This window comes from Pseudophryne corroboree, chromosome 8 (assembly GCF_028390025.1).
Source record: "Pseudophryne corroboree isolate aPseCor3 chromosome 8, aPseCor3.hap2, whole genome shotgun sequence".
Lineage (NCBI taxonomy): Eukaryota > Metazoa > Chordata > Amphibia > Anura > Myobatrachidae > Pseudophryne > Pseudophryne corroboree.
The window spans coordinates 201,679,152-201,703,830 of record NC_086451.1 but is presented as its reverse complement, the minus strand read 5'-3'; the positions used below and the strand labels follow the sequence as shown (position 1 = coordinate 201,703,830).

Genomic DNA, 24,679 nt, shown 5'->3' with positions numbered 1-24,679 from the left:
TCTAAATATGCAGTTGCATACTTCCTGTGGGGCCGCAGCAACTTATTCATAGCTCTCTGGAAGGTTGCTGGGGCACCATGTAAACCAAATGGGAGCATTTTATATTGGAATAAGCCTTCTGAGGTAGAGAAGGCTGTTTTTGCCTTAGCAGCTTCTCTTAACGGAATCTGCCAATAACCTTTTGTCAATCAAGTGTAGTGAGATATTGACTATTGGCTACATTTTCTACCAACTCATCACCCGGGGCATAGGGTAAGAATCAAACCGGGACACTTGATTTAATTTACGGAAGTCATTGCAGAACTGTAAGGCACCTGAAGTCTTCAGTATTAGAACAATTGGATTATTCCACTCACTGGTGGATTCCTCGATAACCCCTAGGCTTAACATCTCTTCCACCTCCTGCTTTAACGCAGCCCGCTTCGCTTCTGGTATGCAATACGGCCTCCGTTTAATGACCACACCGGGTGGTGTCACAACATCATGTTGGATGATCTGTGTCTTTCCCGCAATGGCAGAAAACACATCTTGGTAGCGTTTCACCAAGTTCACCACTTACCGTTTCTGTTCAGGAGTAAGCGTGACTTCAATGGGTACCTGGCATTCTGAAATCTTTTTAGCTACCAGAGTGGTCCAATTGGCAATTTCCTTCCAGGGTTTTAACAGGTTTACATGGTAGACTTGTACCTCCCTCTTTTCTACCATCCTGTCGGACCCTGTAATTGACCAGTCCCACTGCCTCAATGATCTCATAAGGGCCTCGCCATTGTGCATACATCTTGCTTTCTGTGGTGGGCACTAGCACTAACACTTTGTCTCCCAGATTAAAGGACCGGTTGACTGAGGTAACATCATATCTCTGTTTCTGACGTTGTTGGGCCCTTTCCATGTGTTCATTCAGTAGTCTTAGACGGCCATATAACTGGGTCACACACTGAACAATATTAGGGTACTGGCATGGTTGTTCTTCCCACCCTTCTTTTAAGAGATCTAGAATTCCTCTGGGCTGTCTCCCATAGAGGAGCTCAAAGGGACTAAACCCTGTAGAGGATTGGGGTACCTCTCTGACCGCAAACATCAAGTAAGGTAGGAGCAGATCCCAGTCTCATTTTTCTTGTGACGCTGCCCTCTTTATCATTTGCTTAAAGGTTTTATTAAATCTTACTACCAGGCCATCTGTCTGCGGATGGAACACTGCGCTGGTAATCCTGTTTACGTTTAGCAACCAACATAAATCTTTCATGAGTTTAGACACAAAAGGTGTACCTTGGTCCATTAAGACCTCTTTCGGTATTCCTAAGTGGGTATGCATGGTTAGTTCCCTGGCAATAGTGCCAGATTTCATATTGCGCAGGGGTATAGCCTCTGGGTTCCTGGTGGCATAATCAACTACCACTAATATGTATTGGTGCCCTTGAGCAGATTTTTCCACTGGCCCTATCAGATCCATACCAATATGCTCAAAAGGTACGGAAATTATAGGAAGGGGTACCAGTGGAGCTCTAAACTCTGGCCAAGGGGCTGTCCTCTGGCAAACTGGGCATTCCTGACAATACCTCTTAACGGAAGCATTGGTGCCGGGCCAAAAGAACCTTAGTAGGATGCATTGGAGTGTTTTCTCCTCCCCTAGATGGCCACCCCAGAAACGGTGGGCAGCTTCTAACACCAACCGCTCCAGTTTTCGGGGAACCAAGAGCTGATCTACCTTTTTCCCTTGTAAAGTAGTGACACGATATAGCAAATAATTTTTCAACACAAAATATGGTACACCCTCTGATGGTAAAGCATCAACTACCCTGCCATTAACTACTTTAACAGTCTCAAAGGCGTGTGCCAAATTGCTATCATCACGTTGATCTCTCCCAAAGTCCCGCAGTGATATATTCTCACCAACTGGGTTACAATGGGCCTCGGACTCAGGGGGTAATTCCAAGTTGATCGCAGCAGGACATTTTTTAGCAATTGGGCAAAACCATGTGCACTGCAGGGGGGGCAGATATAACATGTGCAGAGAGAGTTAGATTTGGGTGGGTTATTTTGTTTCTGTGCAGGGTAAATACTGGCTGCTTTATTTTTACACTGCAATTTAGATTGCAGATTGAACTCACCACACCCAAATCTAACTCTCTCTGCAAATGTTATATCTGCCTCCCCTGCAGTGCACATGGTTTTGCCCAATTGCTAACAAAGTTCCTGCTGCGATCAACTCAGAATTACCCCCTCAGTCTCTTGGAGTGGTCTGGTACCAGCAGCCTCTCTCCCGGATGCTAAACTTTGGTAGTCTCTGGTCTTTGTCTTCTGAGTTGTTTCGGTGGTTGACAGTTTGTTGGTAGCATGCCAGGTAACTAGCTCCTGCAGCAATGGAAAGTCCTGGCCCAGGATCAACAGATACAGGGGTCTGGAGGTCACCGCCGCTACCACCTTTAATGACCGACCTTGAATGGTCAGGGGTAAGTAGACCTGTGGGCACTCCTCCACATCGCCATGGACGCACAACACCCTGACAGGAGGCTGGACCTTGTCAGCTCCCGGAGGAACCACGTTGGCTGTGACAATAGTGAGCTCACTTCCGGTATCCACCAGGGCCCAAATCTCCCAGTTTTCCACCTGTACCTGCACCCGGAACAGGGAGGACTCTGCTTGGGATACCCCCACCGCCGCCATGCTGACCAATGGCCCAGCCGTTTTTCCCGCACTGCAATCCATCGATACATGACCAGGCTCGCCGCAATCAAAGCACACCAAGGGAGGCTGAGCCTTTGGTTTAACTACTGAGTCCTGAGTTCTGGGTTTAGGTGGTGGCCGTATCCTGACCTGGCTTTATTCAGATTTCCCAGCATCAGGTGCCGCTCAATCACCACTTCCAACTCCTCAAATGTCTGGGGGTCAGCCTGAAGGGCCCACTGCTGCACCGAGTAGTCTAATATCCGCACAGCCTGGTCCAGTGCGACTATTTCCACAATATGAACTACAGAGTTTTTATCCGGCTGCAACCAGGCCCTTGCCAGTCGGGCTAGTTTGGCCAGCTGAATCCTGAGAGGCTCAGAGCCCTACAGCCACCAGTCATGGAATTCTTAGGCTTTGCTGGGCCCTGTCACTCCAATCCTATCCAGTACAGCCTTTTTCAGGCCAGGATAGGAGCATACCTCAGCCACAGTCATGTCCACATACGCCCGATGTGCCTCTCCTGTTAAACAGGGAGCCAGCCTGTCAGACCATTGCTCCACAGGCTATCCCAACCGTGTGGCCGTTCGCTCAAACGTGCAAAGGAATACCTCTGTATCATCCGCTGGGGTGAGCTTTAGTAGCCTTTCCCGCTCTGGCTCAGATTTTTTAAGCGCTTTTAACTCATCACACAACATTTGAATTTAAGTTGCTGTCTTTCAGCCTGGGTTTGTTGCCCCTTGTGTAACATCTGAATCTGGGTTTGTTGCCCCTCGCGTAACATTTAAATCTGGGTTTATTGCCCAGCTGCAAGTTCAGCAAATTGTTTTAGTAACTCCTCCATATTGCCCTGCGTGGCCCCTTTAAGGACAAATCTAGGAGATTTAATATAATGTGCCAGGCTTTCCAAACAGTCCAAGCCGACACCCACCTGTTTTGCTGGCTATTTAACACACAACAGCAAACAGTCTGCCTATAATGCTATGGCCCTTTAAGGCTTCCACTTGCACTGCATAAACAGAGAGGAAGAAAAGAAAAGGGAAAACTTGCAGTTTAAACACTGGTATGCTTACCAATAGTTTCTGCTTGACACCGTGTCCTTGCTTGCATTCTCCACCACTTGTGACAAGGATCACAAACACGGGGACTTAGATGAACACTTTTGGTGTTTATTTTGAACAGCAGGTCACCACATAGTAAGTTAAATCCATATGCAGTCAGTATTACAGGCAGTAGCATACAGGCACTCTCAGCATAGCAGACTCTTGATAGGCTCCAGTGGTCCCTTATCTAACCCACACAACCCTGCCTATTACTTGGGTAGCTATTCCACCATCAAGAGCAAGGTGGCTCTGCCCTGGAAATCCTTATATCAGGAGATCCCAGGTGCTGCTGATCACACACCTGGGATTCTGCTACTGCTTCCAAAACCTGGTCTGGATCCTCCACATTACTTTCACATGGAAAAATGCTGTCTCTGCCACAGTAGGTAAGGTAATACTTATCTGAGGGAGCCCCGTCCTACGGCACCACTGTACCTCCGCACTTCCTCCCTTTTCAAGGGGTCAGCTTTAGCCATCCTGCAGCACCTGAGATTCAGGCTCTGGCTTTCCTGCACCTCCGTCCTGTCCTCAGTAGTATCTGCGGAGGGAGCTCTGCATCTCAAGCACACATCACCTCGTGTTCCCCGCTCAGTCCACTGTCCCATTCCGCACGGCACTGCTCCATATTCCTGGCACTTCCGGTCAGTGGCTCCCTTTGCCTGCACACGTGCCACTGGAGTGGCAGCTCAGTTTCCTGCTGCCCACTCCTCACCTGCACTCCAGCACCAGCACCCAATCAGGCAAGAGTCTCCCTGCATTGAGTCTCCCTGCGTTGCACATGGGTTGATGCTCCAACTTCCTCTCCGGGATGATGAACAACTCCCAGCAGCAGTGGCAGCAGTAGGCGTAGCAATGCAGGATCCTCCGCAGGAATCCCGGATAGGAGAGGAGTCAGTCATGCCAGTGACATGGCCTGCAGGACTACTTCTGATCCTGATTGAGGATGAAATTGACAAGGAGGGAGTGCTGGTGTGGTTTGCAGGCGCTTGGATACAACAGGACAAAGGGATTTAGGTGTCCCTGGACTGATTACGATCTTAGCCACAGTTATTGAACTTAACAGTGACTTTTTATGAATGCGCTGCAGGTGACGAATAAGGAGGATGTTCCTAGGTGGTTAACGTCCTTACTCCTACTTATTACACCTTTACATAAGGTACATATGATAGAAATTATTCCAGACCGAAGAGGTGTATTTTTGGTCTTCTGCCCAGGCATGACAATGGTCTTATTCATCCCACGGACAACAACTGTCTTCCCCAGTTCCTGATTTAAGCAAACCACATCACCATCAGAATCCTCCTTGTCAACTTCCTCCTCAGTGCCAGCTACACCCATATCCTCATCCTGGTGTACTTCAACGGTGACATGTTCAATTTGAATATTAGAAACTGGACTGTGGGTGCTCCTTACAGCACTTGCAGAAGGTGTGCAAATGGTGGAAGGAGCCACCTCTTCCCGTCCAGTGTTGGGAAGCTCAGACATCGAACCACCGACACACTTGGACTCTCCTTGGGGATTTGTGATACCATCTTAGAATGCACAGTTCTTTGCTGTGCTTCTGCCAGCTTAACTCTTTTCATTTTTCTAGTGGGAGGATGAGGGCTTCCATCGTCATGTGAAGCTGAACCACTAGTCATTCCTTGCCACTCCATGTTGTAAATGGCATATTGGCAAGTTTACGTTTCTCCTTAGATTATGTAAATTTATTTTTTGGGGGGTCATTTTACTGAACTTTGGCTTTTTGGATTTTACATGCCCTCTACTATGACATTGGGCATCGGCCTTGGCAGATGACATTGATGGCATTTCATAGTATATGTCATGATTAGTGGCAGCAGCTTCAGCACTAGGAGGAAATGGTTCTTGATCTTTCCCTATTTTAACCTCCAAATTTTTGTTTTTCATTATTTTTCTGAAGTTATATAACAATATGTGGCACAGGAGAGTGTACCCTAAACCACAGACACAGCAAAGCCTGTAAAAATTGTTTGGATAATAACCCTTTTATTTGGAGTTATTATAATAATATGCAGCACAGGAGAGCGTACCCCTACACCACACAGGGAAAACCATGTAAAAATTATTTGGATTAAATATTAATAACCACTTTATTTGGAGTAAATAATATACAGCACAGGACAGCACCACTGGACTTATACGACTGTAAAGCTGGACTTATATGGCTGTACCGCTGGACCTTTACGGCTGTACCGCTGGACCTTTACGGCTGTACCGCTGGACTTATACAGATGTACCGCTGGACTTATACGGCTATACCGCTGGACTTATACGGCAGCACCACTGGACTGGACTTATATGGCAGCACCACAGGACTGGACTTATACAGCAGCACCACTGGACTTATGGCAGCACAGGACACCACCACTGGACTGATGCAGCACAAGACACCACCACTGGACTGATGCAGCACAAGACAGCACCACTGGACTGGACTTATACAGCAGCACCACTGGACTGGACTTATACAGCAGCACCACTGGACTTATGGCAGCACAGGACACCACCACTTTGACTGGACTGATGCAGCACAAGACACCACCACTGGACTGATGCAGAACAAGACAGCACCACTGGAATGGACTTATGGCAGCACAGGACATCACCACTGTGACTGGACTGATGCAGCACAAGACACCACCACTGGACTAATGTAGCACAAGACAGCACCACTGGAATGATACAAAAGAGCAGGTCACCACCCCACGTGACACGGCACTTTCCCGCACAGACACTGAGGAGACACGTCCTCTCGCTACACTCTCCACGACTGAAGTGAAGATGATGGGTCGGGAGGCACAAAATATACAAAGTCCAGATCTCGCGAGAATCCGACATCAGGATGATGACGTTTTACCTCATTCTGGGAACCGAGTCTGGTGGGAAAACCCGATCCGGACTCATGTCCTGACTCGGATCGGGGGTGTTTAGTGGGGTTTGGATTTCCAAAAACCGAACTCGCTCATCCCTAATTGCTAACGATCTCATCTGCCACAGCAGGTGAGGTGAGGGAGGTGTGTGTGTCGGGCACACTGCTTCCCTCACATATTTCAGAGGAAGGGGGTCCACATCTGTATGTTTTTGTTTGGTGTTTTAGAATGGCAGGGCTGCAGGTCATATAGAATGATACTGTGATTGGCTGCCGCCCAGACCGCATCATCAGGGGGCCCCAACCGAATCCTGCAAGTGGCATTGTATAGGTCAACTGAGTCAGGACTGAAGAGATTTAAATTTTGCCTTGTAGAGCTGAGTGCTGAACAGACATAGTTGAGTCGCAGAGGCAAACAGTATTTCCAAGGAGGGAGGAGGGGGCGAATGATCCGTTTATGTGCATGAGGAGTTGTTGGTACAAAAATCAGGCAATAAGAAAACTTGTGTCAAATTGAATCCCCCCCAACACACACACAGACACGCACACACACACACACACGCACACACACACCCACACACACACATACACCTCCCTGGACACCTACAAATGACTATGGGATATTAAAAAAAAAAACATTTGTAGTACTGATGTTTTTACTAGAGATGTGTGCCGACCCCGTGTTTTGGTGTTGGATCTGTATCTCCCTCGTGTTTTGGCTCCACCTGCTGTATGTTAAATATGTAAGGTTTGCAGGGATAGGCTGACTCTATTCCAAAGGGCCCTAGGTCTCCTTGCTTAGCTTCTCACTCTCCTTAGGGCTCCTCCTTTGAGGTAAAAAGGTAAAGATTTTGGCACAACCCTTAAGGTCACTGGGAGAGCTGTTGGTACACTTAACACAGCAGATATTGCTGACTATCAAGCTTTCCTTTAATGCATTTAAGAGCCAAAATATCTATCTCTCCTTTCCTCCTATTGCTCTCTGAGAGGTTGGGAATTGTTTAGTTCAAGTGATAGGTTAACCTCTGATAAATGAGACACTATCCTCTCCTGAGTGGAAATAGGTTGGTTAAGTACTTATATCTGAAATCTATATATATAAAAGGCAAATATCACTGACTCATCAAAAAATATACTGAACTATAAGGCAGCACTTCCTTATCAGTGGCAATTTTAGAGCAGACCAATATTCAAATAAGGAAGCCACATCCAGCGATGTCTGACAGTGTTTAGGGGTGGCAGTTGATGTGGCTACCCTATTTGAATATTGGACTGCTCTGCAACTGCCACTGCAAGGAAGTCAGAGCATTGTGTCCTCCCCCCTCTGTGACTTGGTATCGCCGGCACCATGCATTCTTTATAGCACTGGCTGGGTGGGCTGTCTTAACTCTCCTTCTCTGAGGGGGGAATTATCTCACCCCTTTTAACCTTTGTGTGTATAATTTTTAAAAATCCCTTCATAGTGGGTCCAAATTTCAAATTCCTAGTCTTTATGGTTCAGGAGATTTTATGACAAGTCAGTAGTTTTTGCCTTTTATATATATACATTTACTGTAGTTTCAATATATACAACTAGTTATATTATACCAGAACCAGCTCTAATCTAATGGGAATTATTTCACAATTTCCCGGGATTGATGAGACGGCTCGGGATTGGGCTCCTTATCTGAGACATGTTGCCTGGATTATGGGCTCCAGAGAGCACTAAAATTACTAATCCCATTGCAGGAATAAACTAGAATATGGTCAAACCCTTAAATATAGGGATCCAGGTAATAAGTTACTGCAAAGCACATGGCACAGAAGTGCAGGGTCAGACTGCTGGTCCCAGTGCACAAAAGGCTGGAGCTAGCCCCAGTGCCCTTAAGGATAGTGCTAGCTCCAGATTTCTCATGGTTGTGCTGACTCCCATTTACAGTACAACAAGCAGGAAGCATGCAATGAAAGAGATGCCACTATGCTGGTCCAGGCATTACGGAATGGTACATAGGGGGATATGTACTAAGCAGTGATAAAAGTGGAGAAGTGAGCCAGTGGAGAAGTTACCCATGGCAACCAATCAGTTGCTCTGTATAGTTTTATAGTATGCAAATTATAAATGTTACGTCAATGATGACTGGTTGCCATGTGCAACTACTCCACTGGCTCACTTTTCCACTTTTATCACTACTTAGTACATGTACCACATAATGTTTAAGGGGCATTACGGTATGGTGCATAATGTGGTAAGGGGCATTACAGTGATGTTCATAATGTGGTAAGGGGTATTAGGGTGTGTTGCATAATGTGTAAGGGGCATTAGAGTGTAGTGCATAATGCGTAAGGGGCATTACAGTGTGGTGCATAATGTGCAATGGGCATTAGGGTGTGGTGCATAAGGTGTAAGAGGCATTACTATAAGGAGTAGCAATGACAAATAATGTAAGGGGCATGAATCAGGTATTTTTTTTAACTGTGGGGCCAATGTCTGGTGGTGCAGGGTACAAAACTGGGGTGTAAGGTAGTCTTTTCCTTTGAGGCCACATCCCTTGCAGTGAGTTCACACCCCTTTTTGGCACAGGCATGTGCAAATGTTTCTCGGTTTGCTACATTTTTTAAATATAAGGCAGGGGGGGGGGGGGCATTTTTACTGTTCACACTGGGAGCCATATTGTCTAGAAACAGCTCCAGGGAAGGGCCACAAGTGTCGACAGCCAAGAGTCTGGGGAGCATTATAATAGCAGGCAGTCTTAATTCATCTTCTCTGCTGTAAGATGGTAACAGCCCTTTCCAGGGAACACCTCGGAGCAGAGGCTGTGTGGGAATCAGGCAGCCACTGAGAGCTGTGATGGTAAGGAAAGGAATGAGGCCTCCCTGCAGTTCTCTACTGAGCCTGCAAGGTTAAAAGCATAAATTATATAATACATGCTATAGAGATAATTAAGATTTATCCTGAAGTAAAAAATCTAAAAAAAAGGTTAGAGGTTATAAGGGCTGATTCAGAGTTCAAAGCTGATGTGGCCTGCAGCCCAGTTTGCCTGCTTCGACAAACTGTGCAAGTGCTGTGATTTCCTCACGCCTGTGCGAGCTAACACATTGCAGCTGCATCCCGGAAGGATGCGGCCGCAATGTGATTGACAGCGTCATTGGGTATGGTGGACCAAATGGGGGTGGGCCGGGGCAGCTGCATGATTAAATCACTTTTAAGTGATTGGAATAATTTAGAGCAGTGGTTCCCAAACTTTTTTGAATCACGGCGCCCTAGAGTATCAGAAATTATTTCATGGCACCGCTAGGTCAAAAGTTTCTTATTGAGAAATGTAGAAAGAAATATTAAAATAAGTAAATTGTGTTTATATGTCACTATTAGGTTCAATTGTATGGTGAGGGACACAATTTACTTATGTTTGTCCACATATTTTATGATTGACAACCACCAGCACTGGTTTTGCCTATTATATTGACCATACATTTTTTTAATTGGTTTTACACCACCAATCCAAGGCACTCCTGCAAGTGTCCCAAGGCATCCCAGGGTGCCTAGGCACACAATTTGAGAACCACTAGGCTACAGAATAAAGATTAAGAGAAGAGACACAGAGAATGCTTTATACTGTACCTGAGACATAAGTATTGAGAATTACTGACTGAAGACATGTTCATATACAGATTCCGTACTTTTACTAAAGAATGGAGCTAGTGAAACATTAAAAGGGATGCCAGCCATATTTTGGTGGTCATTCCGAGTTGATCGCAGCCAGCAACTTTTTGCTGCTGCTGCGATCAACTAGGCCACGCCTATGGGCAGGGCCGGCTCTAGGCATGTTCGAATAGAGCGGCCGCGCAGGGCGCCACCCTTAATGGGCGCCGCACGCTGGTGCCGCCATATTCGAAGCTGGAGCCGGCCCTGTGTGTGCAGCGTTGTCCCGCCGTCCGTGTGTGCGGCGTGCGCTATGCGCGCTGCGCGGCGCCGGTGTCTAACATCAGACGCCGGCGCCGCGCATAGCGCACACAAGTGGCCGCCCGCCCACCCGCACCCGGACCCTCACTCTCCCGCCCGCCAGCACTCCCGCCAGCACTCCTCCTCCCCCTCTCAGCGCCTCCTATTTGGTGGGGGGGGGGGTCGAACATTTATGGATCGCACTGTGGGGGGCATTTCTGGCACTGTGGGGGACATTTCTGGCACACTGGGGGCATATCTGGCACACTGGGGGCATATCTGGCACACTGGGGGCATATCTGGCTCTGTGGGGGCATTTCTGGCACTGTGGGGGGCATTTCTGGCTCACTGGGGGCATTTCTGGCTCACTGGGGGCATATCTGGCACACTGGGGGCATATCTGGCACACTGGGGGCATATCTGGCCCTGTGGGGGCATTTCTGGCACTGTGGGGGCATTTCTGGCACTGTGGGGGCATTTCTGGCTCACTGGGGCATTTCTGGCTCACTGGGGGCATATCTGGCACACTGGGGGCATTTCTGGCACTGTGGGGGCATTTCTGGCACTGTGGGGGCATTTCTGGCTCACTGGGGCATTTCTGGCTCACTGGGGGCATATCTGGCACACTGGGGGCATATCTGGCTCTGTGGGGGCATTTATCTGGCCCTGTGGGGGCATTTATCTGGCCCTGTGGGGGCATTTATCTGGCCCTGTGGGGGCATTTCTGGCAATGTGGGGGCATTTCTGGCAATGTGGGGGCATTTCTGGCACACCTGGGGGCATATCTGGCACACTGTGGGGGCATTTATCTGGCCCTGTGGGGGCATTTATCTGGCCCTGTGGGGGCATTTATCTGGCACTGTGGGGGCATTTCTGGCACTGTGGGGGCATTTCTGGCAATGTGGGGGCATTTCTGGCAATGTGGGGGCATATCTGGAACACTGGGGGCATATCTGGAACACTGGGGGCATATCTGGCACACTGGGGGCATATCTGGCTCTGTGGGGGCATTTCTGGCACTGTGGGGGGCATATCTGGCTCACTGGGGGCATTTCTGGCTCACTGGGGGCATTTCTGGCTCACTGGGGGCATTTCTGGCTCACTGGGGGCATATCTGGCACACTGGGGGCATATATGGCACACTGGGGGCATATCTGGCTCTGTGGGGGCATTTATCTGGCCCTGTGGGGGCATTTATCTGGCCCTGTGGGGGCATTTCTGGCACTGTGGGGGCATTTCTGGCACTGTGGGGGCATTTCTGGCTCACTGGGGCATTTCTGGCTCACTGGGGGCATATCTGGCTCTGTGGGGGCATATCTGGCTCTGTGGGGGCATTTATCTGGCCCTGTGGGGGCATTTATCTGGCCCTGTGGGGGCATTTATCTGGCAATGTGGGGGCATTTCTGGCAATGTGGGGGCATTTCTGGCACACCTGGGGGCATATCTGGCACACTGGGGGCATATCTGGCACACTGAGGGCATATCTGGCACACTGGGGGCATATCTGGCACACTGGGGGCATTTCTGGCACTGTGGGGGGCATATCTGGCTCACTGGGGGCATATCTGGCACACTGGGGGCATATCTGGCTCTGTGGGGGCATTTATCTGGCACTGTGGGGGCATTTATCTGGCACTGTGGGGGCATATCTGGCAATGTGGGGGCATATCTGGCACACTGGGGGCATATCTGGCACACTGGGGGCATATCTGGCACACTGGGGGGCATTTCTGGCACTGTGGGGGGCATTTCTGGCACTGTGGGGGCATTTATCTGGCACTGTGGGGGCATTTATCTGGCACTGTGGGGGCACTTATGCATCTGGCACTGGGGGCATTTATGCATCTGGCAATGTGTGGGCATTTATGTATCTGGCACTGGGGGCATTTATGTATCTGGCCCTGTGGGGGCATATCTGGCACTGTGGGGGCAATTTTATATATGGCACTGTGGGGACATATCTGGCACTGTGTGGGCATTTTTATATCTGGCACTGTGGGGGCACTTATGTATCTGGCACTGTGTGGGCACTTATGTATCTGGCACTGTGGGGGCATTTATGTATCTGGCACTGTGGGGGGCATATCTGCACTGTGGAGGCATTTATGTATCTGGCACTTTGGGGGCATTTATGTATCTGAACTGTGGGTGCATATCTGGCACTGTGTGGCCATTTATGTAGCTGGCACTGCTGGGGGGCATGTCACGTGTAGCTGGCACTGCTGGGGGGGGGCATGTCGCGTGTAGCTGGCACTGCTGGGGGGCATGTCGCTGGCACTGCTGGGGGGCATGTCGCGTGTAGCTGGCACTGCTGGGGGGCATGTTGCGTGTAGCTGGCACTGCTGGGGGGCATGTCACGTGTAGCTGGCACTGCTGGGGGGCATGTCACGTGTAGCTGGCACTGCTGGGGAGCATGTCATGTAGTGTTCCCGCTAGGCGTCTGTGGCTAGGCAATGTGTCTCAGTGCTCTCCCTGGTGCAATGCGTCTCAGTGCTGTGCCTGGCGCAAAGTGTATAGGAGGTTCTACCTGGTGCAGTGTGTATTAGCTGCACTACTGTGTGGTGTAATGCAAATTGCCACTATTATGTGGCCACGTACCTTCCCCACGAAGTAACTCCCCTTAATTTTTGCTGCGCGCCTTCGCGCGCACTGTCCATTCTTTGACATATAGGTATGGGAACAACAAGCAGTATGTACATCATTTTGCCCTCCTAACTTAAAAATGTGCCCTCCCTGTGATCAGCCCCATGCCCTAAAAAGTGAACACTATCATGTGTAGCTGGCACTGCTGGGGGGCATGTCATGTGTAGCTGGCACTGCTGCGGGGCATGTCATGTGTAGCTGGCACTGCTGCGGGGCATGTCATGTGTAGCTGGCTAGATGGCACTGCTGCGGGGCATGTCATGTGTAGCTGGCACTGCTGCGGGGCATGTCATGTGTAGCTGGCACTGCTGCGGGGCATGTCATGTGTAGCTGGCACTGCTGCGGGGCATGTCATGTGTAGCTGGCACTGCTGCAGGGCATGTCATGTCTATCTGGCACTGCACATTATGTGTATCTGGCACTATACTGGAGACATTGTGTGTAAGGAACACTACTGTGACTATGTGTAAGGCTGCTAATTGTGTGAAAATATGTTTATAGTTTGATGATATGAAGTTATGAGGCCACGCCCACTTTCCAGAGGCCACACCCACTTTTCCGGGAGCGCGTGCGCATGGGGGGGGGGGGGGGGGGGCGCTTTTACATTTTCTCGCTCAGGGTGCTAGTAGGCCTGGAGCCGGCCCTGCCTATGGGGGAGTGCATTTTAGCTTAGCAGGGCTGCAATCGCTTGTGCAGCCCTGCTAAGCTAAAAAAATTTCAAGCAGAACAAGACCAGCCCTTTACCTACTTACCCTGTGCGATGATCTCTGCGATGCTGGAGCCGGCTTTGACGTCAGATATCCGCCCTCCACTCTCCTGGACACACCTACTTTTCCTTACTACTCCCAGAAAACGGCAGCCAACGGTCCAGATCCGCCCAGGAATGCCTTCTTCTTGTCAATCTTCTTGCGGTCGGCTCTGCGACTGCTTTCTTCGTAGGATGCGACGTAACCCGGCGACTCCTGTCGCTGGGCAATGTTGCGCAAGCGCATTATGGCCGCCGCGCATGCGCTTTCCAGACCCGTTCGCACCACAGCAATAAACCGCTGCGTAGGAATGGGTCGGAATGACCCCCTCTATTTGTTAAGGTGCCAATGAATTATCACCTTGGAAAATTACCACTCTTTACAAGAGTTGTTATTATAGCTTTGAACATAGATCCTCTATTGTCTATGCTAAGTTACCTGTCAAACTGATTTTACAACTTACTGTGGACTGTCTTGTGGTGTAGTTAGCTTTCAATTTTATGTGTCATTTAGATGTTTGTTACAGACATTTTTTGACTGATACACATCCCTAATTAACTTGGTTTGTTATCATCTTTCTCATTGGTTTGGTATGCATTCTAATTGTTCACTTTATCTTATTCTATATACTGTATACAGGGGTGTATCTAGTGTCCAAGCGCCCCTGACAAAGTAAGGGCCTGTCATCCCCCCCCCCCATATTTGAAAGATGGAAGGCGTGTATGCCAAAAAATACTAATTATGTCACACAGTAGTGCCCCTTACACATTATGCCATAAAGTAGTAGTACCCCTTGCACATTATCCCCACAGTAGTAGTGCCCCTTACACAATATGCCCACACAGTAGTTGTACCCCTTACACATTATGTCCACAGAAGTAGTACCCCTTACACATTATTCCCACAATAGTAGTACTGCTTACACAATATGCCCACACAGTAGTTGTGCCCCTTACACATTACGTCCACAGTAGTAGTACCCCTTACACATTATCCCCACAGTAGTAGTGTCCCTTACACATTATGCCCACACAGTACTTATGCCTCTTACACATTATGCCACACATTAGTAGTACCCCTTACACATTATCCCCACAGTAGTAGTGCCCCTTACACAATATGCCCACACAGTAGTTGTGCCCTTTAAACATTACATCCACAGTAGTAGTATCCCTTACACATTATCCCCACAGTAGTAGTGTCACCTTAAATATTATGCCCACATTGTAGTTAATATACCCACAAAATAATAACTAAACTTAACCTGTCACTGTTATTAGGTGCCGCGGTCCACGGCGCCGCTCGGTCTGCTTCCGAGCGATGCTCACGGCCGCCGCACCTCCCTCCCTGCCCGCCCGGCGCCTAGCAACGCCAGGACGCCATGCGCGCTGAGCCGCCGGGTCCCTGGCAACACTGGGACGCAGTGCGCGCTGAGCCGCTGGGTCCCTGGCAATGCTGGGACGCCGTGCGCGCTTAGCCGCCGGACCCTTAGCAACGGGGACGCCACTGACGAACCGCGTTCCCCGTTGCTTCCTATCAATCAATACACCTGTTAGCTCTGGTCGTGCAGCAGGGCAGCTGCACGACATTACTAATTAAGCTTCGCTGCAGATATTGGAGGGCTCCCTGTTATATTCTCCCTCACTACCTGGCACAGACGCCGGTGATAGCTTCCTGTATGCTGTTCCTGCCTTGTAACGTCTGTTCCTGGTCAGCTGTATCTGGTCGATCCTGCTCCCTGTGCTCCTGAGTCCTGGAGTTCTGAAGCCGGTCCTGGGAATCCTTCCTGTTCAAGTGAACCTGTTGCAGTCATCTGGGGGTTCTCGTTTGTTGGGGTTCTCTCCCGGTTTCATGAGTAGCGGCTTCTGCCGCGTGTTGCGGCCTAGGCCGCTTAGTCCTTGTGTTACTTTTTGCATTTGAGGTTTTTGCAGAGGTTTCCGCTTTTAACTGTCTTCTCCGGAACTCGGCGGTGCCGTGTGGGGGAGTGGACAGTGGTATCTTTTGTTGTTCTTTTCCTTTGGCGGCGTGCCGCACATATATTTAGTTCTAGGGTAGTTAGTAGCCCCTAGCTTCGGTTTGCTTTAGTTAGAGGTCCCCTTGTTATTATCCTGTCTCGGTTCACGCTTTGTCTCACTCTAAGACCTGGGGGCATCGGAGTTGGGCAGACCTAATCCGCCCTTCAAACACGGCTGCCGTGGGCCCAAGAAACCATAGTCACTCAGGCGTGAACTGACCACACGGGAAAAACAACGGAGGTAGGGTGCTAGGGGCTATTTCCGTTCCATCCCTATCTCAGTGTCACGTCCTGGTGCTCTGGACTCACTTCGCAACATCTTTCTAGTTCTGAGCATCAGGAACGTAACATTATCACCGGCCCAAAACACACATAAAAAAAAAAGATATAAACAGTTATTTGTATTTGGTGGGCCTTGAAATTCGGCCTCATGAATCCGGCAGTTTTAGGACCGAATCCCAGCCAGCTTTTAGCCAACCAGATTCAGGAACTAACTCAGATGGTTCAGGATCTTACTCTTCGGGTGAGATCGCAGGAAGATCTTTTGCGTGCCTCCCCGAGTATGATTCCAGAACCAAAGATGCATCTACCTGACCGTTTTTTTTTTAATTTCAAGGAAGCTTGTAAGCTTTATTTTCGTTTAAGGCCTTTATTGTCGAGGTAGATGCCTCAGAGGTTGGAGTGGGGGCTATCCTTTCTCAGGAAGACCCGGAGTCTCAGGAATTACACCCATGTGCCTTCATGTCCAGAAAATTCTCCTCCGCAGAATCAAACTATGATGTTGGTAATCGAGAATTGTTGGCAGTTAAATGGGCTTTCGAGGAGTGGAGGCACTGGCTGGAAATAGCAAGGCATACCATTACGGTGTTTATTGACCACAAGAACCTGCAGTATATCGAGTCAGCTAAACGGCTTAATGCTCGACAGGCACGTTGGGCGCTGTTTTTTACTCGTTTCAGGTTTATTATCACCTTCAGGCCCGGTTCCAAGAATACAAAAGCCGATGCCCTGTCACGTTGTTTTCTTCCAGTTCACAATAACCACCCGGCTACTACCCCCATAGTCCCATCGTCTGTCATCCGGGCTGGCCTAACAAAGGATTTATTTACACAGCTAGTCCAGCTTCAGCAGCAGGCTCCCAAAGTCACTCCTGCAGATCGTCTCTTCGTCCCTGAATTTCTGAGAGGCACTGTTCTAGCTGAGTTTCATGATAATAAGGTTTCTGGTCATCCGGGTATCACTAAGACCTTGGAGTTAATCTCTCGCTCAGTGTGGTGGCCTAATCTTTCTAAAGATGTAAGGGAATTTGTCCGTTCCTGTCAGGTTTGTGCTCAGTACAAGTTATCTCGATCGTTGCCGGTCGGGCAACTCATACCTTTAGCCGTTCCTCTCAGGCCATGGTCACATATATCCATGGATTTCGTGGTGGACCTTCCTCTTTCAGCTGGATTTCGAGTTATTTGGGTGGTAGTAGACCGTTTAGTTAGATGGCCCACTTCATTGCTCTCCCCCGATTACCCTCTGCTCAAGGGTTGGCAGTTTTATTTCTCCGCCATGTGTTCAGGCTCCATGGTTTACCCAGGGATATTGTCTCTGATCGGGGACCGCAATTCATCGCCCGTTTCTGGAAACGTTTTTGTGCCTCATTAAATATGAAACTCTCTTTAACATCTGGGTACCATCCACAGTCTAACGGACAAACTGAATGTGTTAATCAGTCGTTAAAACAGTATTTACGGCTATATTCGGCCAAACTTCAGAATGATTGGTCTGAATTTCTTCCTTTGGCTGAGTTTGCCTATAATAACTCTTGTCATTCTTCCACCAAGGAGTCCCCAATCTTTTTGGTCTTGGGCTTTCATCCTAGAGCCAATTCTTTTTACCCTCATTTTCCAGTCTCCTCGTTGACCTTAACTTCCCATCTCAGAATGATTTGGTAAAAGGTGCACCTTGCCCTTAAGAAGGCTGCCTTCCGAGAAAAAAAAATTTCTGATCGGTTCCGATGCCAATGCACTTTTAAGGTGGGAGATAAGGTGTGGTTGTCAACCCGCAACATCAAGCTCCGACAACCCTCGGCTAGATTGGGACCCAAATTTATTGGACCGTTCCTTATCATTAAGAAGGTCAACCCAGTTGCTTTTCGGCTACGCTTGCCTAAATCACTCAAAATTGGCAATACTTTTCACTGTTGCCTTCTGAAGCAGTATTTTTCTTCCAGGAGATTCCCTCGGAAGACTTCCCAGGGTAGACCTCCGGTGGATGTTCAGGGGCAACAAGAGTACTTGGTGGAGAAGGTTTTAGATTCCAAAGTTTCTCGGGCCGGCTTTATTTTTTGGTTCACTGGAAAGGCTTTGGCCCGGAAGAAAGGTCTTGGGTCCTGGATAAGAATCTACATGACCCTAAACTTAAGAGATTATTCTTTCAGGAATTTCATCAGAAACCTGCCTTTATGGGTTCTTTAACCCCTCCTCAAGGGGGGGTACTGTTAGGTGCCGCGGTCCACGGCGCCGCTCTGTCTGCTTCCGAGCGACGCTCATGGCCGCTGCACCTCCCTCCCTGCCCGGCGCCTAGCAACGCCAGGACGCCGTGCGCGCTGAGCCGCCGGATCCCTGGCAACGCTGGGACGCCGTGCGCGCTGAGCGCCTGGTCCCTGGCAACGCTGGGACGCCGTGCGCGCTTAGCCGCCGGACCCTTAGCAACAGGGATGCCACTGACGAACCGCATTCCCCGTTGCTTCCTATCAATCAATACACCTGTTAGCTCTGGTCGTGCAGCAGGGCAGCTGCACGACATTACTAATTAAGGTACGCTGCAGCTATTGGAGGGCTCCCTGTTATATTCTCCCGGTTTCGTGAGTAGCGGCTTCTGCCGCGTGTTGCAGCCTAGGCCACTTAGTCCTTGTGTTACTTTTTGCATTTGAGGTTTTTGCGGAGGTTTCCGCTTTTCACTGTCCTCTCCGGAACTCGGCGGTGCCGTGTGGGGGAGTGGACAGTGGTATCTTTTGTTGTTCATTTCCTTTGGCGGCGTGCCGCACATATATTTAGTTTTAGGGTAGTTAGTAGCCCCTAGCTTCGGTTTGCTTTAGTTAGAGGTCCCCTTGTTATTATCCTGTCTCGGTTAACGCTTTGTCTCACTCTAAGACCTGGGGGCATCGGAGTTGGGCAGACCTAATCCGCCCTTCAAACGCGGCTGCCGTGGGCCCAAGAAACCATAGTCACTCAGGCGTGAACTGACCACACGGGTAAAACAACGGAGGTAGGGTGCTAGAGGCTATTTCCGTTCCATCGCTATCTCAGTGTCACGTCCTGGTGCTCTGGACTCACTTCGCAACATCTTTCTAGTTCTGAGCATCAGGAACGTAACAACTGTTTCCTCCCTCCAGGGCACTTTATCTTACAGATCTGTTCTCCAATGATGCTGCTTTCTGGCTGCCTGGGCTTGGCTCCACCCCTTCAAAATAAACTACAGCTCCCAACCACCCTTGCTGCCAGGAGCATCCGGCAGCAAGGGCTACTGGGAGCTGTAGTTTATCTTGAGTTTCTTCACTGAAGTGTGGTGCCACACACTGGAGCCTGTAGCAGTGGCTGCTGTGTGGGTTTCTGGGCCAAGCACTGCCCATGCGGCACACCAGGTACTGTCACTGTGGTTCTACTCCCTGGCTGTGGGTGGCACCGCCGAACGGCACCCTCTCCTCGACCGGCACCCCTGACAAGTGTCATCCTGGCCAATGGGTAGATACCCACTTGTGTGTGTGTGTGTGTGTGTGTATATATATATATATATATATATATATATATATACTGTGTTCAGTATACATATGCAGATTATATCATTTTTGTGTAACTGTATTGGGTTTGCAATTCTACAGATGCAGTACAGTAGCTTCTGTATTGGTTTAGATAGGAGCACCAAATGGATGTCTTTTTAATTTCTCTCTGTTGTAGATTTGTGAGTTTAAAGCATGAACTATTTTTAATATTTGTTTAAACTTTCCTCTATCAGGTTGATGGAGTGCTGCTTGACACGGCACACGATACTGAGTATGAATTTACTGTTGTGGATTGCACCAAGATGGAAATGGGAGTAATTGATGTTCTCAAGGTTGGAGCTGTACCTACAATAAAGGTAACAGTTATTTCATTTTTGAGAGAAAAATAACAGTTGAGATTGAAACTAGCCACTTGTAAATCGGTGGTCCTTAACTGCAAGAAATATCTTCCTATGCCATTTTGGATGCCAAACTATTTTGTTCTTCCAAATAATAAATCAATTATTATTCATATTTTAATAATTGTATCATTAGCTAGATCAGTGGTTCTCAAACAGTGTATTCCATGGCACCCTGGGGTGCCACAGAACACTTGCAGGGATGTCTCCGGTTGGTGGTCAAGGACCAATTCAAACTATTTATTAGCAATGTAATAGACAAAGCTAGTAATTGTCGCTGCCAATCATAAAATATATGGACAAGCAGAAGCAAAGCTTGTCCCTCACCACGTAACTGAACATATGGATGACATATAAACATAATTTACTTAATTTAATATTTTTTAAAAAAAATTCTCTGTAAGAAACCTTTGGCCTAGGGGTGCCATTAAAAAATTTCTGATACTCTAGGGCGCTGTGAGTCAAAAAAGTTTGGGATCCACTGCCCTTGTTAACCTTTAAGTTTACTTTAGCAAGTCAGACAGACAATTTTATAAACACATTAGGAGGCCTATAGATTACTACCGCCTGATGGCCTCTGTAAATTATGTTTCCAACTCACTGAGAGTTGAAGCAACAGTCAACAATACACCAGAACAAAACAATATTGTTCCAATGAATGAATGAAGAGCTGCTCCAAAATGAGCTATATATAATTACAAAACCCCAGACATATACCCTAAAATGTATTCAAATAACTCTCTTAAGTATAAAAGTACTTTCAGGCTAATTCAGAGTTGGGGGCAAGATACTTTACTCCTGGGCATAACCATGTTGTACTGCAAGTAGACTGCAATGGACTTGGTCTGATTGGCACTGTCAGAGGAATTGTACTGTATGGCAGCTGTACATAGGAGGGTGCCAGCCTCCAAAGGGTTCAAACAAGTAATAAAAAGAGGGGCCTTGTAGAGCAAAAGGTACACAACATGAAATAATTTAACATATGGCTTGATAAAAGTACATTTAAAATGTTTAACATATAAATAAATATCAATGATGACACAATTACAAACATAATGCATATATATCATGAAAAACACAGGTAACTGTTATTCAGGCAACATCTGACAAGATGTTATAGTGGCCCACTGATATGTCCAAATAAGTGGGTACCAATAATATTAGATGGCCATATCAACCAATAAACCCCTCAGCAAGATCATTAGTGTGAGGTCCCACTCTCTTAGTGAAAACTAGCCTCATGCTGGTCACACAGGGCAGATGCCTCAATGGGGTGTGTGCCAACACAGAATCAGGTGCAAAGTGCCAAATAGGGGGGAAATCTCAAAGTAGCCATAAAAGCCATCCACACAATCACTAGTGCTTAATCATCAATGTTGGAGGTCCTGGGTCTCCCCATCAGCAGGTTACCACACTGGGCTAGCCACTTTGGGTTTGCTGGCAGTGCAGGGTTGATATGGGGACTCTATGCTATAATCATTATGTAAGGGTTAGTGCTAGTCAGCAGATGAGTATTTTTCTTTTTAAGTAATATTTTTATTCAAAAGCTTGTAAGCAGTATAAAGGGAAGGGGGAGACAAAAGACAAAAGGGAAGTAGGGGAATGGGTACAAGAAAAAAAATGAACTCTTCCATTGAAGACATGTATATAATTTAGTAGTATCATACATCAGTAGGTTTGAGGGAAACAAACAATTAAAGTGAGGGAACTGCAATCACATAGGAGAGAGCCACTTCATCCGCAACTACTCAAATTTATGTCTATAAACATCTGTATTCTCACCTGTACCAATGTTATCTGTCTTTTTAAATGATGAAAAGACATTCACAATCTGCTCACTACAGTTCTCTCTTATGCAAACTCATGTATGTTTTTTGATGTAATGATTGGCTTGTAATTGGCATTGCATGTGTGGGGAAGTTGCACAGTGAAACATAGTTTAGTATTGCATGCTCTCTGGTGTTTACCTCCTTTGATCATTTGGCCATTGTGGTCAGGTGTACTATATCTTTACATTTAGTGAGGTGTAGTCGTGGTGTAAAGGACACAGTGTGATTCCTGATTAGTAAAAAAAAAAAAAAAAAAATACCAAAGAATGAGCAACATCACCAAACAGGTAATTTCAACTTTAAACTTGTAATTTATTTTGTACTGTCTAATAACAGACGCACAGGCAAAATTATTATAGCTATGTGTACAAATGCTAGGAACTTAGGAGACAAAATTCTAGAGCTAATTGCGATAATGACAAGGGATAACCTGGATTTTGTGGTAATTACAGAGTCATGGTGCAATGAAAATCATGACTGGGGCATAGCTATACCAGGATACAATTTATTTTTCAATTTATTTAGGAAGGATAGAATGGGAAGAATAGGAGGAGGGGTAGCAATGTATGTGAAAAAATGCATAAATGCTACTTTAATACAAAATATTGAAGATAAAACTGAGGCCCTTTGGGTCACCATAGAAACTGGGGAAAAGGACATTATTCACATTAAGGTGATCTATAGACCACCAGGCAAGGGGCAGGATTTGGACAGGAACCTATTGTTGGACATCACTAAAATGGCTTTAAAGGGAGAAGTCCTAATCATGGGAGACTTTAATTTACCTGATGTCAATTTGGAGGGGTCTTTTGCAAGTTCAGCTACAAGTGGCACATTTCTACATTCTTTACAGGAAGCAGCTCTCACGCAATTGGTGAGGGAGCCCACTCGCAAAGACTCAATATTAGATTTCATTCTTACAAATAGTGACAGGATATCCAACATATATGTCGGTGAGCACCTGGGATCCAGTGATCATCAAGCAGTATGGTTTAGTATAAAGACAGGATCCAACTCCTGTCACACAAAAACAAAGGTGTTGGATTTTAGAAATGCTGACTTTTCAAAAATGGGGAGATTAAAGTGATTCATTGGCAGACTGGAGGAACTTGGAAGGAGTGCAGGAGAAGTGGGAAAAACTGAAAAATGCAATACTAAGTACAACATACCTTTGTATCAAAAAGGTTAGGAAAAGCACCTGGAAAAGGAAGCCATGGTGGTTCACAAATTAATTATCAACTAGTGTGAAAGCAAAAAAGATGGCTTTTAGGAAATACAAACAGACTCAAAATAATAACAACATAGAGGTGTATCTTGACAGACAGAAGGTTGCTAAGAAAGTGATCTGATGTGCAAAGGCAGAAGCTGAGGAAAAAATGGCCCAGTCAGTAGATAAAGGGGGCAAAACTTTTTTTTTTAAGTATATAAGTGAAAGGAGAAAATCAAATGGAGGAATAATAAGACTTAGGACAGAGAGTGAGCATTTTGTGGAGGGAGACAAGGCAATAGCAGATCACCTAAATAATTATTTTTTCTCAGTATTTAATACAGAAGGAGAAGGGAAGGGGCCACAGTTAAGTTGCAAGGACATTCATAAAAATAAGGTAGATGAAAGTACATTTACAGAGGAGAAGGTCCTAACAGAACTTTCAAAACTAAAAGTGGATAAATCAATGGAGCAAGATGGGATACACCCAAGGATACTCAAAGAGCTAAAAGATGTGCTGGTTACACCTTTAACAGAATTATTTAACCAATCACTAAATACAGGTGCCATTCCAGAGGACTGGAAAAGAGCAAATGTGGTTCCACTGCACAAAAGTGGAAGCAAGGAAGAAGAAAGTAACTACAGACCAGTAAGCCTTTCATCAGTAGTAGGGAAAGTAATGGAAAAACTATTAAAAGAAAGAGTTGGAATATTTTAATTAAAACAACTTACAGGATCCAAACAGCATGGATTTACTGGTGGGAGATCATGCCAAACAAATCTTATTGACTTTTTTGACTCTGTGACGAAAATAATAGATCAAGGGGGAGCTGTAGATGTAGCATATCTAGACTTTAGTAAGGCATTTGACACTGTCCCACATCGCAGACTGCTAAATAAACTTGAATGCATGGGGAAGGATTATAAAACCGTTAAATGGATATGAACCTGGTTGCAGGATAGGAAACAGACAGTTGTAGTAAATGGAGTACAATCTATGGAGGGAAATGTTACCAGTGGAGTACCCCAGGGATCTGTACTTGGTCCAGCTTTCTTTAATATCTTTGTTGGTGACATTGCAAATGGTATTGAAGGGAAAGTATGCCTTTTTGCAGATGATACAAAGATGTGCAACATGGTAGACACACCGGGAGGGGTAAAACAAATGATTGATGACCTAGCTAGGCTTGATAAATGGCCAAGAACGTGGCAACTACAGTGTAATGCTAAACAATGCAAAATCATGCACTTGGGCCTCAAAAACCCAAAGGCTAAATATAGTATTAAGGGTACTATAATGTAAACTACTGAAGAGGAAAGAGATTTAGGAGTCACTATTTCAAGTGACTTGAAGGCAGGAAAGCAATGCAACAAAGCAATGAGAAAGGCAAGTCAGATGCTTGGTTGCATAGGGAGAAGAATCAGTAGCAGGAAAAAAGAAGTGATAATGCCACTGTATAGGTCATTGGTACGGCCCCATCTGGAATACTGTGTCCA

The 24,679-nt window shown here is 47.0% G+C and overlaps 1 protein-coding gene across 1 annotated transcript in view; it reads left to right on the top strand.

The window, feature by feature from the left end:
- Positions 1-24,679, top strand: part of LOC134947608 (uncharacterized) — a 146,393-nt gene that overhangs the window by 106,811 nt on the left and 14,903 nt on the right. Inside the window, exon 6 of the mRNA XM_063935612.1 lies at positions 19,982-20,104. Coding sequence (XP_063791682.1) covers positions 19,982-20,104 — 123 coding nt within the window. The remainder of the gene's footprint in view (positions 1-19,981; positions 20,105-24,679) is intronic.